A 13549-nucleotide genomic window follows, 5' to 3' on the forward strand; every position below is an offset into this window, starting at 1 on the left:
TTCTAGTGGTAAATATATATTTACTACTACTAATAAGCCACTTTCCAACAGCTAGCAAGACCAAAAATAACAATATAAGTAAATTATACAACAGTTCATACACCCATTGTTGGTACCATAACAGCACCCACACAGAGGAAGGTTGAAAAAGAAGTGTTAAAATACATAATTGGAGAACAGGGTCGGTCAAAGCATGCCACAAGTAACAACACCCCAACACCCCAAAATACAGACAGGTAGTTTCTACATGAACACAGAAAACAGAGAAATCATAAATATGCCCAAAATAAAACTGCTAAGCGTAAAACATCAAAAGAAATCCAAATTGGTAGGGCTCTGTGACAACACCTGTACCACACTCCATAAAACCATCATCCAATCACACACCGGTTGGCACCATAAGTAAGCCAGCCGTTTGCACAACGCCAGCAATAGTGTTTGTTTTTGCTGCCCCTCATCCTGGGGTCACTGTCGAAAATAGCCCAAAAGTTAACAATTTCCCCTTTGCAAAGCTGTAAATAGGCATTACTCCAGCTTGCATTGTTTGCAAGAGTTGCTGTCCACCAAGTGCATCGTTGTACCCTTAGATGCAGCAAATCTCATGTTGGCACCTCCCTGCCCTGCTCTCGAGTTGCTGAATACGGCAGCTTCTCATGAGTGATTATCTCTTCTGCAAAGAACATCTCCTTATGTCACAGTCCTCTTACAGTCACAAATAAACACATGTAAAATGAAGGACTGCTCATTACAGAACTTGCTTTAAAAGTGTAGGCCTACCTCCCTGCAGGTGTATGGACGTGGTTTATTGACTGGGGACTTCAGCACCTGTCTTTTTATGACATGCTGGGCACCTGGCAAGCTACATGTTTGTAGACTTTGAAGGAGGCTGGCATACAGTTTATCCCCTCCAGGAAGGGAGGGTGAAGAACCAGTGAAGCACTGGGCTCTGACTGGATGGTTGCGTGTGTGCGAATGTGTTTGTTTTAATATTTCGGTGGTTTAGATTGGGTTATTCACTGGTCTCTGAACAGAGCAGTGCCATTGCTCTGCCATACCAAGTATGGGTGGCAAGGACCTGACAATGATCCCCGAGAGGGGACAAACCAGTTAGTCCAGGACTCCCTTCCTGACAGGATGGACCGAACACATTAGTGACCCAAGAGGTAAATGGTCACAGAGCCAGGCATGGACGAACCACAAGCAATGGCTAATTGGGGAAACAATAAGTGCCAGGGCCCAAGACATCTCACTGGAGTCCATTGCAGGTGGCATCGCACACTGCTCCTGCCCGTTGTGCTGAATGGCAGTGCCAGCATGACCTATTACCGACCACAGTCACATGTGTGACCTCTGTTTTGGAAGCGCTCGCTTATTCACTTTTAAAAATAACATATGTCAAGTTGTTAAACATTCCACAAAAGTGCTTTGCTACAGAAGAGGCATATCGCAGCGCTATTTGGAGAACTCTCATAAATACGTGCTGGTGTTTAGAAATAAGTGTTAGTGCCAAGCACCGGCAATCACCGACACAAATTAAGCATTGCCCCCATTGCTTATGCAGTGACAGTCTCTTAATACCTGTAAGGAGCTGTCACGTTCATCCCGCAGGTGCTTGTTTGTTTCCCTGTAAAATAAAATGCAAGACAACATGTGAATGGTTATGTTAAAAATACATTTCGAAATAAAATGCACAGGGCCGGATTCACAAAGATGTTGCTGTTACTTACTCCTGCCGAGCAGCTACCTGGAATGCAGTAGAAAACCAGAGGCACCCCAAGAATAAATAAGTCACTCACTCAACAGCAACAGTTTTGTGGAGTGGGCCTCACCTACTTTTGCACGCAATGATATTACAATTACAAAGTCAAGTGTAACACATTAAACCAGTAGTTATCACTCGACCTACATCTCCGCAAGTGAAAATATATTAAATACAAAGTAATTCACTGCCTAGGCACAACCCGTCCACCCTAACCTACTTATACCACTTTTAAAATAATGAAGGAGTTACAACCTCACTTGCTCGAAGACCTAAGGAGGAGTGGTAGACATTGCTCGTATGTAACAAATTATTGACTGTGCAAGTATTATAAAACGCATGTGCAAGGTAAACTATCAACATGCTAAATGCTATCACCAATCAAATCGTATAAAGTCATCTATCCCTTTCTCCCATTAGCTGGCAAACAATGACATCCCAAAGAAAGCCTTTATCCTTGGGCGACATCATCACTTTGTGGAATGTAGAAATATTGCCATAATTGAACAGTCGGTAGCCACATTGTTGCTCAGTGTTAACCCAAAGCTACCAAGTTCTGCCTGCCTCTGATGTACAAACTCTCCCTCTCATGCCTGGCATGATGGAGCCAAATCCTTGAACAGCTGGCTCGGGTCTGCCAGCTTCATTTTAATAAACATTCGAAGGTGAAGTGTGCACTATCCCACGGTTTCAGTTTCTGCACCTGCAGTGCTCGTTTTTTTGGTTTTCTCACATGCCTCCACCGGAGCCCTGTGTATTAATAAAATGTACATCTGCACTCTGTATTTGTGTGCTTAAGCTTTCATGCTCCCGGGGTGCAGCAGGATCCCTCTGTTCTCTGATTGACAGATTTTATTTTTGTTAAAAAACATTTTTACACTTCTAATTTAGTATAAGTGCAGATTTCATAAATCATGTACATAATCTACTGAATTCTATAATGTTTTATTTCTGCGGTCCTGTTGGAGCTATGTCTAGTCACTATTTTGAGATCAGGCAATAAATGCATACTACCTATGGCCTATAAATCAATGACAATTTGCAACTGAATCTTCTCTAATTCTGTTTTTAGTGAAAAAAATAAACTACAATTTACACAGCCCTAAGAGAGGAGGTGCCCTCCTTTATACTCGCCAGATTTGCAAAACAGATTATATATGCAGAATGCCGTCACAACAGTAATTGCTAATTATTTTGAAGAAAATAATGCTCAGTGGGGAAAGCACCCCCTTAGAGTCCTGCTGGTCTTATCTTCATATTCCGGAAGGACAGAAGCAGCATGTTATCCTTCTAAGGTTGATACCATTGGTACCTATTAGAAATTACCCCATTTTGTGGTGGCCCCCAAATTGTTGAATGTCTGAATTTGCTGGCTTCAGAACTTTTCACCATTGCTAAGCAGTAATAAAGTGCCTGTGCTTCGCTTCTAAAATATATGCTGTACATTGGAACTTCCTATTTGGCCTACTTAACTTCCAGTGCCTGTGCTTCGCTTCTAAAATATATGCTGTACATTGGAACTTCCTATTTGGCCTACTTAACTTCCCTTTAAGTCCCTTGTAAATGGTGCCTTAAGTGCATCTATAACTTGGAAAGTGGAATATTATACATGGGCTGCTGTATGTATTTACACCACGCAGATGTAGAACTAAAATACATTTCTGAGGGAAGCACCTGTGGCTAGGCTGCTGTTTAAATGCACTGCAATGAGTGACACATGGCAGGGAACAATGCCCTTGCCATGTATTTTTTGCCACTTGGGCCTTTTTTCAGGTTAATCCCCAAATGTTTTGCCTTTTGCCTCCTATTTTGCTGACCCTGTTTTTGTTGGCTTTAGGAGTCTGGACACTTTACCACTGCTGATCAGTGCTAAAGTGCATATGTGTTCTGTGTAAATTGCATTGGTGATTGGTTTCTCCATGATTGGTGTATTTGAATTACTGTTAAGTTCCTAGTAAAGTGCACTGTGAGCGCCCAGGGCTTGTAAATCAAATGCTACTAGGCTTGCAGCACTGGTTGTGCCACCCACATGAGTAGTAATGCAAAAAGGTACAGAGTTCCTCTAACAAAGACAAGAAGGGGGAAGAGCAATGTATTGTCATGTGTCAAGGGAAAGGGTGGGCCTGACTGTCAGTGAAGCAGGTCGAAACAAAAAGGGGAGGGGGGGGGGGGGGAGAAAAGGAAACCTTGTTGGAACTAGGGCTCTCACACACCCAGCAAGCTAGGTGTCATGCTTCATCATTTGAGCCTGCCCCTCGTCAGGTCGGCGCTGTAATACCTGATGAGCACCCAATAATGGGGCTCTTTGGCGGGGATCTTTTGTTCCTGCCGATGGGTGCAGTGGGGGTAAGGGGCCCTAGTGTGTGTAGATGTGAGTGATAAGTGTGTGAATATAAAATAGGTACTGTTAGTCCACAAGCAAAGAGTTTTTATTATGGTGGTAAACAGCCTAAGTAAAAATAGGTTGAGGTGGGTATTGAAACTAGTGGTTTACGTAACTAGTCATGCAAGCCCTACTCTCAAAGAGATCTACATGTTTCATGCCTTGGTCGCCATAATGGTCAGGGCACTTCCTCAAGATCAGTGTAAAGAACTATCTACAGTAGTTGGTACGTGAAGAATCTACATACCTAGCAGGTTTCAGCAAGGTAACCTGTAACGCTATCAAGGAAATCTTGCAGCAGTGGCCAGCGGCATGTGAGGACTCCAATTTGGGTCCAGCGTGGAAAGATGCTGCGTCTTGTGAACCTACCCCTGCCGCCGGACGCCGAGTAGCCCAGTAAACTTGTCTCAGGCCTGTTATTGCAGTGTCTGTGAGTGCAGTTTTAAACTACCATGTCACCCACTTGTCAGGCCTTGGCCTTCCCCTTTTCCACATGTAAGGCACCTCCAAGGTAGGCAGAAGGTACTTCCCCATGGGCAGGGTGCAGTGTATGTGAAAGGTAGGACATGTGCTGGTGTGTTTCAAATGTCCTGAAAGTGAAATACTGCCAATTTTGTTTTTAACTATTGCAAGACCTGCCTCTCTCGTAGGTTATCATTGGAGCTGCCTTGTAACATTTTACAAGTGTAACTTTCAATTGGGAAGAAATCGAGATTTGGATTTTAAAGATACATCTTTTAGTGAAGTTGGTTTTTAAATTGTGTTTGAAAATACCACTTTTAGAAAGTGGATATTTTCCTATTTAACCATCCTGTGCCTCTGCCTGCCTCTGGAATCAACTTCTGGTTTAGACTGACTGGGGCTGTTTGTGCATTCACTTTAGACAGTCACACAAAGGGGCTGCGGTGTGTGCTGCATATTCTGATGAGCTATCACCAGGCTGATGGGTCTTCCTGAGCTACAGTAGTGGGAGGAGTTGTCACTGACACTTGAATAGGGCTGCGCCAGTCCTCTCACAATGCTGTCTCCATCCCCTGGAGAGTGTCTAGAGCGAAGGCTGGGCAAGACAAGAACTTGTGAACAAAAACAATATTCTTTGAGGCTTGCCAACTTCAATGGTTAAAAGGGGTATAAGTAGTGAACCTAAAACCCCAGACTAGGAGAACACTTCTGGACTAAGAGGGCCCTGCCAAGAAGAAGAGCTGAAAGGAGGTGTACTGCCCCTTTTGCTGTGTGTTGCTGTGTTGAGGGTGGCCTGCAGTTCCAGCTTCTGTCTGTGGGCAGTGGAAAGAACTGGACTTTTACTCTGCTGTATCCTGCTTAAGAAGCTTATCTAAGGGCTTGTTGTAGAGCTTGCCTCTTGTTACAAAGTCTCAGAGACACAAAAACTGCACCTGCAGCATCCCTGAACTCCACTGCTGGGAGTTCTGATCAGCCTTGGGGTGTCAACTCCAGTTCTACGCCCTTGGAGTTTGTTTTACTGCTCCTCTTTCTTAAAATGTTTCTTAAAATCCACACATCGACCTTCTAGAGCCTGTTTTTCCGACAGCACCACCATGCAAAAAGAATTTCACGCCCGCCACCGTGCAGCTAAAGAAATGAACGCAGCACCTGCCCTCAGCCGAAAAAACGACTGTAGCCTGAGTTCAGCGCATGTATCTCCAACATCTGAGACCACAGCGCTGACTTTGACGCAGGCCCTGCTGTGCGCCTTGAAGAATTGATGCATCACCTGTCTGGGTCTACGGAAACCAACACAGTGACTGGATCATCACCACATCGACCCACGGTGACTGGATTTTCCACACTGAATCTGTGAGCCAAGTCTACATCAACACTGTGCTTCAGTAAGGAACCGAGGCCGCATGACCAGAGAACCAACACATTACCTCCCGACACAATAAGAAACTGACGCATCACCTCCTCTTACAGTAAGGAATTGGCGCATCACCTCCCCGGCGTAGCAGTAAGGAAACAACACATCACCTCCCCTGGGAGCAAGGAACAGACGCATCACCTTCCCTGTGTGTAAGGAACAGACACATCACTTTGTTTTCCAGTGCCTCACCTTGCCTGCGCCTGCTTTCATCTTAAATTTTGATGCATTCTAGGTACTTTGTGCTAAAAGTGATGCATCCATAGTTTTATATGGACTGAACTGTTTTTACCTTTACAAAGTGATATTTTGAATGTATAGGTTGGGTTTTTGTCGTTTTGGTCTTGTTTGGTTTAGATAAAGATACTTTATTTTTCTAAACTGGTGTGGTGTCCATTTGTGGTGTTTTCATTGTTACTGTTTGTGTTATGTACAAATACTTTACACGTTGCCTCTGAGATAAGCCTGACTGCATGTGCCAGGCTAACAAGTGGGTGAGCAGGGGTTATCTGGGTGTGTGACTCCCTTACCTTGACTAGAAGGAACAGTCCTTACTTGGACAGGGTGCATACCACTGCCAACTAGAGACCCACATTTCTAATAGTATTTTAAATATTTATAACCAGGGACAGCATCTCTCATCATTCTCAATGCTCTCCTAGATAGCCGACCCCCATTCACAGTAAGAGGGAAAATGTGTTCTGCCACCTTTCGTACCTTCTGAGCTGGAATACACATCCTTGACTGGAAAAGGTAGTATCGCTGGCTCAGAGGACAATGGTTTGCCTCCGGGTCCAGGAAAGGCTAATGGGTATTAACCGCTAACCACTTAGCAGAAAGAAGCTATTTGGCATTGGACAGGAACAGTTGTTGTTTACTGAACACAGGGCAGCTTTAGCACAACCTCCTTTGACTTTCAGTTACCAAGGAGGAGGACTTCTCTTTGAACCCTAGGACCCTCTTAGACAGTTAGATGCCAACCCCAGTAAGAAGGAAAACCAATTTGACCCTGTCAGGTACAAGAGTGGCCAAGAAGCTGAAGACAAGCCTGTCTGGTGCCTGCTGGGTCCCATCATCTCGAAATAGGTGGTTCCTTTGTAATGAAAGAGGAAGTGCTGCAAAAGGAGATTTGAGACTGAGAAAATTGTTAGGATTGGATAGTAGAATTACTCTAATCATTGACTAGTGCACAAGATACAGCTTGCACCTCAAACACCACCTCCTCAGAACATTCCTGGACCTGAGAAGACATTATCTGAAGAAGGAAATGCTGGGAAAAGAATCCCGACTCCTACCTACTGCTGTAAGAAAAGGACTCTTAAATGCTGCTGTTACCCAGGGAGTAGAACTGCTCTCCACAGGACAAGTGGATGGCCTCCTGATTCCCTGTTCAGGGACACATAAATTAAAAAGGACTCCTGACTCTAAGAGGTCCCAGGTGGCTAAAGAGGACTAGACCCTTCAGGAGACATGGCTAGGAAGAGGCCCAGATTCCAGAAGCATTCCCCGAGGAGATGTGGGCGGCTGGATGATTGACCAGACAAAGTACTTCCAGCACTTGGAGACTAAGCATGAAAGTAAAACCTTTGGCCAGGACAACTTGCTTGGTGTATCTAACCTCCGCTCCATCATTGTTGTCTAGATATTGTGCTGAGGTGCTTTTCCATTGTGAGCTATTGTTTTCCATAGTTGTTGACTGCTTTCTAGGTACTTTTTGACCTTAAAAGTTCATACATCCTGTTCCCCTTAACCTTTTTTTAATATCTTGTTCTTTTGTTTCTGCAAAATCTCTCTGTTTTTGTGTATTTGTTTGGGAATTTGATTGTGCCCTTTACTTTAAAACTGCTGGTAGTTCTTGCACATAGTGTGCACTTCTCTGGGAGTTGCTTGCCGTTTGTGCCATAACTACCCGGGGCCGTATTACACGAAGTGCAGCGGGGCTGCAACGGGCGTTTGCCCCCACTATGCGCGCCCCCGGGGCACTTTAGTATTACAGAAGGGGCCACAGACGCTTGTGCGGCCTCTTCTGTAATACCGATAGCGCTGGCATACATAAAGAGCAGCGCTATCTTCAGGGAGCATTGCCTCATTTGCATGGGGCGTGCCCCCTGCAAATGAGGGAATCCCTTTGTCTCTGCACCTGTGCCGTTTCACAGATGCGGTCGCCAAGGCAAAGAAGCTCTCAGGGGGTGCACTGACAGTGCGTCACCTCTGGTGGAGGAAAGGGGGGGTCCTACGGACCTCTCAAACATCAGGTGGGGTCAACCACTGACTGCACTCGTCTGCAAGAGGATCTCTAATACTTCTTCAAAGTGCAGATGCATTGCCATCTGCACTGTGAAAACACAGGGCAGCTTCAAAGTAGCTGCTCCATTTTCACATGAAGGCGCTGCCCTGGGGGCAGCGCATTTACCACAATATGGTGCATTTTCCTTCTTTGCGTTGGGAGCACCTTTTAACAGGTGCTCCTAGCGCAATGAAGGAAGATGCGCTGCATGTATAATGCAGCCTCAGATGTTCAGCAAAGATTCTCTCAGTACTCTGTTTTGACCTAACCAGAGTTGCTTTATTGATTTGGTAGGGGTGACTGCTATCTCAAACCAATAATCCCATTTCTGACAGTACCAATGAATTGTGTAATGAATTCTCGTATTAGCCCAACATCTACTTGAAAGACCCCTTTGCTTCAATCATTCACTGTCTTAAACACTTCCTGCATATCATCCACACCTGGACATCCAGCACATACCGGAAGCTCAACCCAACAAAGACAGTATTCTTTTTCTTTGCCAAGAACAATAGACAATACAAACCAATCTATCAGTGTTTGTTGAGCACAATACCTTACCTGTGAGGGTCTCAAGGTACTGGGGAAGGGGGGCTGCAGATCCAGATGTGCGCTGAAGTTCAGTCAAAGAGCCAGGTCTTAAGATTCTTCCTGAATTGGGTCAGCGACAGGGATAGCCTGAAGAGGAGAGGCAGGATGTTCCAGGTTTTGGTGGTGAGGTAGGAGAAGGATCTTCCTCCAGTCCTGGTCTTGTCGATCTGAGGGACAGTGGCAAGGGCCAGTTCGGCAGAGCGGAGGTGCCTGGTAGGTAAGTAGAATGAGAGGCAGTGGTTCAGGTATGCTTGTCCGGCATCGTGAGGGCTTTGTAGGTGTGTGAGAGGAGCTTGAATGTGACTGGGAGAGAGTGGAGTTCTCGCAGGTGTTCAGATCCATGGCTGCTGCGGGGAATGTTGAGGACCAGTCTGGCTGCGGCATTCTGTAGTTTCCTGAGGTGTTTCTGGGTGACGCCTACATAGAGTGCATTGCCGTAGTCGAGTCTGCTGATGATGAGTGCATGGGTGAGCATCTTTCTGGCCTCAGTGGGGATCCATCTGAAGGTCTTTCGAAGCAGGTGAAGAGTGTGGAAGCATGATGAGGAGATGGCATTGATCTGGTGGTTCATCATGAGTGAGGAGCCAGTATGATGCCAAGGTTTTGCCCTGCACCTTAAACCCGCACACTGATATTGCAGGTTGCATTTTTTAGTGCAGAGTAAAGTGAAGTACATGGCTCACAGCCATGTGCAATCCACTGTCTGTGGCATAGGTCAGTCACCCCTCTAGCAGGGTGCCCTAGACCACAGGTTAGGGTGCAGTTCCAGGAGCACTGTACCCCTACAATGTCTAAGCCCATTCTTAGACATTGTAAGTGCAGTAAAACCATAAAGAGTATATGGTCTGGGAGATGGTCACTACAAACTCCACAGCTCCATTATGGCTTTAATGAAACCTGGGAAGTTTGGTAGGAAACTTCTCAGCACATTAAACCCACACTGATGCCAGTGTGGGTTTAAATGTAAAATGCACTCAGAGGGCAGCTTAGGGGTGCCCCCTGAAAAATGACCAGCCCTAGTGTGGTACCTGAATGGCTGCACGCCATTTGCCACCACCAGACAGGTTTCTGAACCCTCCGCTATCTGGGTCCAGAAACAAAGCTCATCCAGGGCCCCCTCCCCAAGGATGGGCTGGGTTCACAAAAGGGAAGCTTCAAAGGCCTTACTCTGCCTTCTGTTGCCCACAGCAACTGGCTCTGACCGGTTCTGACCCCCACTTTGGGTGGGAGGATCAGCGGGAAAACCAAGGGAGGAAGAGAGGTGTGCCAACCTTTGCCAACCCCACCCCTCAGGTGGGGGAGGCAAGGTGAAGCACACATCTCAGTCCCCTCCATCTTGAAGGCAATTAGAGAGAGGCTCATGCCCCCCTCTCACTGGAGGGTGGGATAATAGGGTGTGTACTCACCCCAAGGAAGGGACCTATTGGTCCCGACCTCCACACCCCTGTAACGCCCTTAAATTAAGTATTTAGGAGTGACCCTTAACCTTGCCTTCTCAGATTTGAGGAAGAAAGAAGAAGGACAGAAGATCTGTGCTGACCCAGAAAGAAGAGGACACCAACTGCTTTGGCCCCAGCACTACTGCCCTGCCGCGATTTCGACCTGCTAATAGCAAAATCCCAGCATGTCCAGCAGTCAGCAGCCATCCAAAACCTGGAGTACCTGCCCTGCCTTTATCTAAAAGGCTCTGTCTCCCATGAGCACAGGATTTGCTCAAACAAAGGCTCCAACATAGAACCCAGATTCAGACACGCTCTGCGGTTCTGCACTACTCTGCACCGGACGCTCACCACCGAGTTCGAGTGTCCCAACACCCCAAGGAGGTCTCCCCAGTGACCTGACCTGGGATCTGGTGATCCCTGGCCTACCTCGAGCTTCAGACTGACGCCTGCAGCCCCAACCAGGGGGGACCCCCGGACTGTGACCGGAGATGGTAAGAAGATCCGATGCCTAATGACACCCCTGCACCTGACACCCCATGGATTTGGGCGGCCCAACAGACGGTGTCCAGGCATCCCCCAAGAACTTAACTTATCTCTCCTGATTGTGGTCGCCTTCAGGAATCCTCCTTTCCCGAGCCTGCAGCTTTTCTTCCAAACCAGAGATCTCCATTGCAAATCACAGGGTTTCCAACGTCTCCTTGGCACTCTGCATCCGGCCGCCTCCGTGCTGCTGGTGATGCAGCTCCTGTGCTGATTGTTGGCCCTGCAGTGCTGATGCTAGCCTCGGAAGCTTTGCTCTCACAACCAAGTGGCCTGCTCGTAAGCAGCCCCCACCGACGGCCTCCTAACTCCGTTGCCTAACATTGGGGCTCTGTACTCTGCACCCAGCTGCCCTAGTGCCACTGGTGGTGCAATTTGAGTGTCTAACTGAACCTTTTGGAACCTTGGTTCTAAAACCTAATAGCTATCCTTGCAGGTCATTTACTTACCTGAAAACTGTTAACATTCTTTTCTCCCATGTTATGTTTTTTGTCCCAAACATGTTATGTTGAACTAACTTATTGTATGAAAATCAGAATAACTTTCTGTGAACCAAAAACTGTTGAACTTACCTGTGTTTTGTAAGAACCATGGTGTGATATCTAGGCATATCACCCGAGTAGTAAAAGTAATTAAACAGTAATCCAAAAGTACTCTAAAGTCATTCCAATGTGTTTTAACTGTTTTAAAAGCAACTACAAACCTGTAATGATTGCAATTTCGATCTCAATTGCATCTCTATGTACAGCTTTACAATTAAAAGTGTATTTTACCTACCTGTGGTAAGTGTTGCTTGTTCCCAGAAAGAAATATAGGTATACTTTTTTATACTTACCTAATTAGTCTAAATTCTGTTTCTGAGTGTGTGCCATCTGTCTTGATTGAGTGAATACAATAAATGCTTAACACACCCTCCTGATAAGCCTAAATGCTTGACCACACTACCTCAAATAGAGCTGTTAGTGTTTGTCTATTTTAGCCTCTGTTATACCGCTGGGGATCCATTGGACTCTGTGCACACTGTAACTTACTTTGGTATAGTATATACAGAGCCACTTCCTACAGACGTTGAAGAGGGTGGGGCTCAGGGAGGAGTCCTGGGGGACTCTGCAGCAGATCTCTGTGGGTTCTGAGAGGAACGGTGTTAGTCTGACATGCTGTGTTCTACTGGTGGGAAAGGAGACGGTGTTGAAGGCAGCTGAGAGGTCCAGGAGGATGAGGGCTGCTGTTTCTCCCCGGTCGAGGAGGGAACCGATGTCATCAGTGCCAGTGAGGAGGGTGGTCTGGGTGCTGTGGTTGCTTTGGAAGCCGATTTGAGAGAAGTCCAGAACGTGGTTGGCTTTAATGAACTTGGAGAGTTGGGCGTTGATGGCCTTCTCGATGACCTTAGTTGGGAAGCGGAGCAGCAAGGTGGGTCTGAAATTCTTGAGGTCTGTCGGTTCAGCAGACGGTTTCTTCAACATGGGGTTGATTTTGGCGTGTTTCCAGCGTCGGGGAAGGTGGTGAGTTTTGATAGAGCAGTTGATGGTGTGGTGTAATTCGGGGACAATGGAGGTGGTGGTTCTGTGGAAGATGAGGTGCGGGTAGGGGTCCGAGGGTGCTCCGGAGTGAATGCTCTTCATGGGCTTGACAGTGTTCCCGTGGTTAGCGGGGTCCAATTGAACATGATCTGTAGGTGTCAGCGTTGTTGTACGTGGTGGCGGCGGGAATAACTGGCGAGTTTTGGGTGCTGAAGCTGTCATAGATCTGCTTGATCTTGTGGTGGAAACAGGTGCTGAAATTTTTGAGGTCTGTCGGTTCAGCAGACGGTTTCTTCAACATGGGGTTGATTTCGGCGTGTTTCCAGCGTCGGGGAAGGTGGTGAGTTTTGATAGAGCAGTTGATGGTGTGGTGTAATTCGGGGACAATGGTGGTGGTGGTTCTGTGGAAGATGAGGTGCGGGTAGGGGTCCGAGGGTGCTCCGGAGTGAATGCTCTTCATGGGCTTGACAGTGTTGCCCGTGGTTAGCGGTGTCCAATTGAACATGATCTGTAGATGTCAGCGTCATTGCACGTGGTGGCGGCGGGAGTGACTGGTGAGTTTTGGGTGCTGAAGCTGTCATAGATCTGCTTGATCTTGTGGTGGAAACAGGTGCTGAGTCTGTTGCTATTGGGAGGGTGGGACTTCTGTGGTCTTGATGATGGGTTTGACAAACCCCTTGACGATGGCGAAAAGTTCTTTGCTGTTGTGTGGGTTAGCATTGATTCTGTACTGGAGGGCCATTTTCTTTGTTGTTTTGAGGAGGAGGTGGTGTGCGGTGACTGAGGCTTTGAAGTCTGCATGGGCTTCCAGGTTTTTTTTGTTCCTTCATCTTTTGTTGAGCCGTCTACAGGTGCATCTGGAATCAGAGCGTGGCAGTGAACCAACTGGCTTTTTTGGAGTGTTGCTTGCCGGCTGCTTTCTTGAGGGGCGCCAGCACATTGGAGCAGTTGGACATAAATTTGTGGAGGTTGCGTGCTGCGGTATTGGCATCTGTGGATGTCGGTGGTGTGGTTGTGCTGAGGGTGGCACTGAGATGTTCTTCTGTGACCTTGTTTCAGTTATGGTGGGGGGTGGTGGTGGTGTATGGTGGATTTGGTGAAGGAAAAATTAACGCAGTGGTGGTCGGTCCAGAGGAGATTGGAGGTGTGGC

General features: G+C 46.8%; 1 protein-coding gene across 1 annotated transcript in view; it reads right to left on the reverse strand.

The window, feature by feature from the left end:
* CRACR2A (calcium release activated channel regulator 2A) overlaps positions 1–13549 on the reverse strand; it is a 727465-nt gene that overhangs the window by 134755 nt on the left and 579161 nt on the right. Inside the window, exon 10 of the mRNA XM_085652578.1 lies at positions 1579–1624. Coding sequence (XP_085508704.1) covers positions 1579–1624 — 46 coding nt within the window. The remainder of the gene's footprint in view (positions 1–1578; positions 1625–13549) is intronic.

The sequence above is a fragment of the Triturus cristatus genome, chromosome 4_1 (genome assembly GCF_964204655.1).
Source record: "Triturus cristatus chromosome 4_1, aTriCri1.1, whole genome shotgun sequence".
In the NCBI taxonomy this organism is placed as follows: Eukaryota; Metazoa; Chordata; class Amphibia; order Caudata; family Salamandridae; genus Triturus; species Triturus cristatus.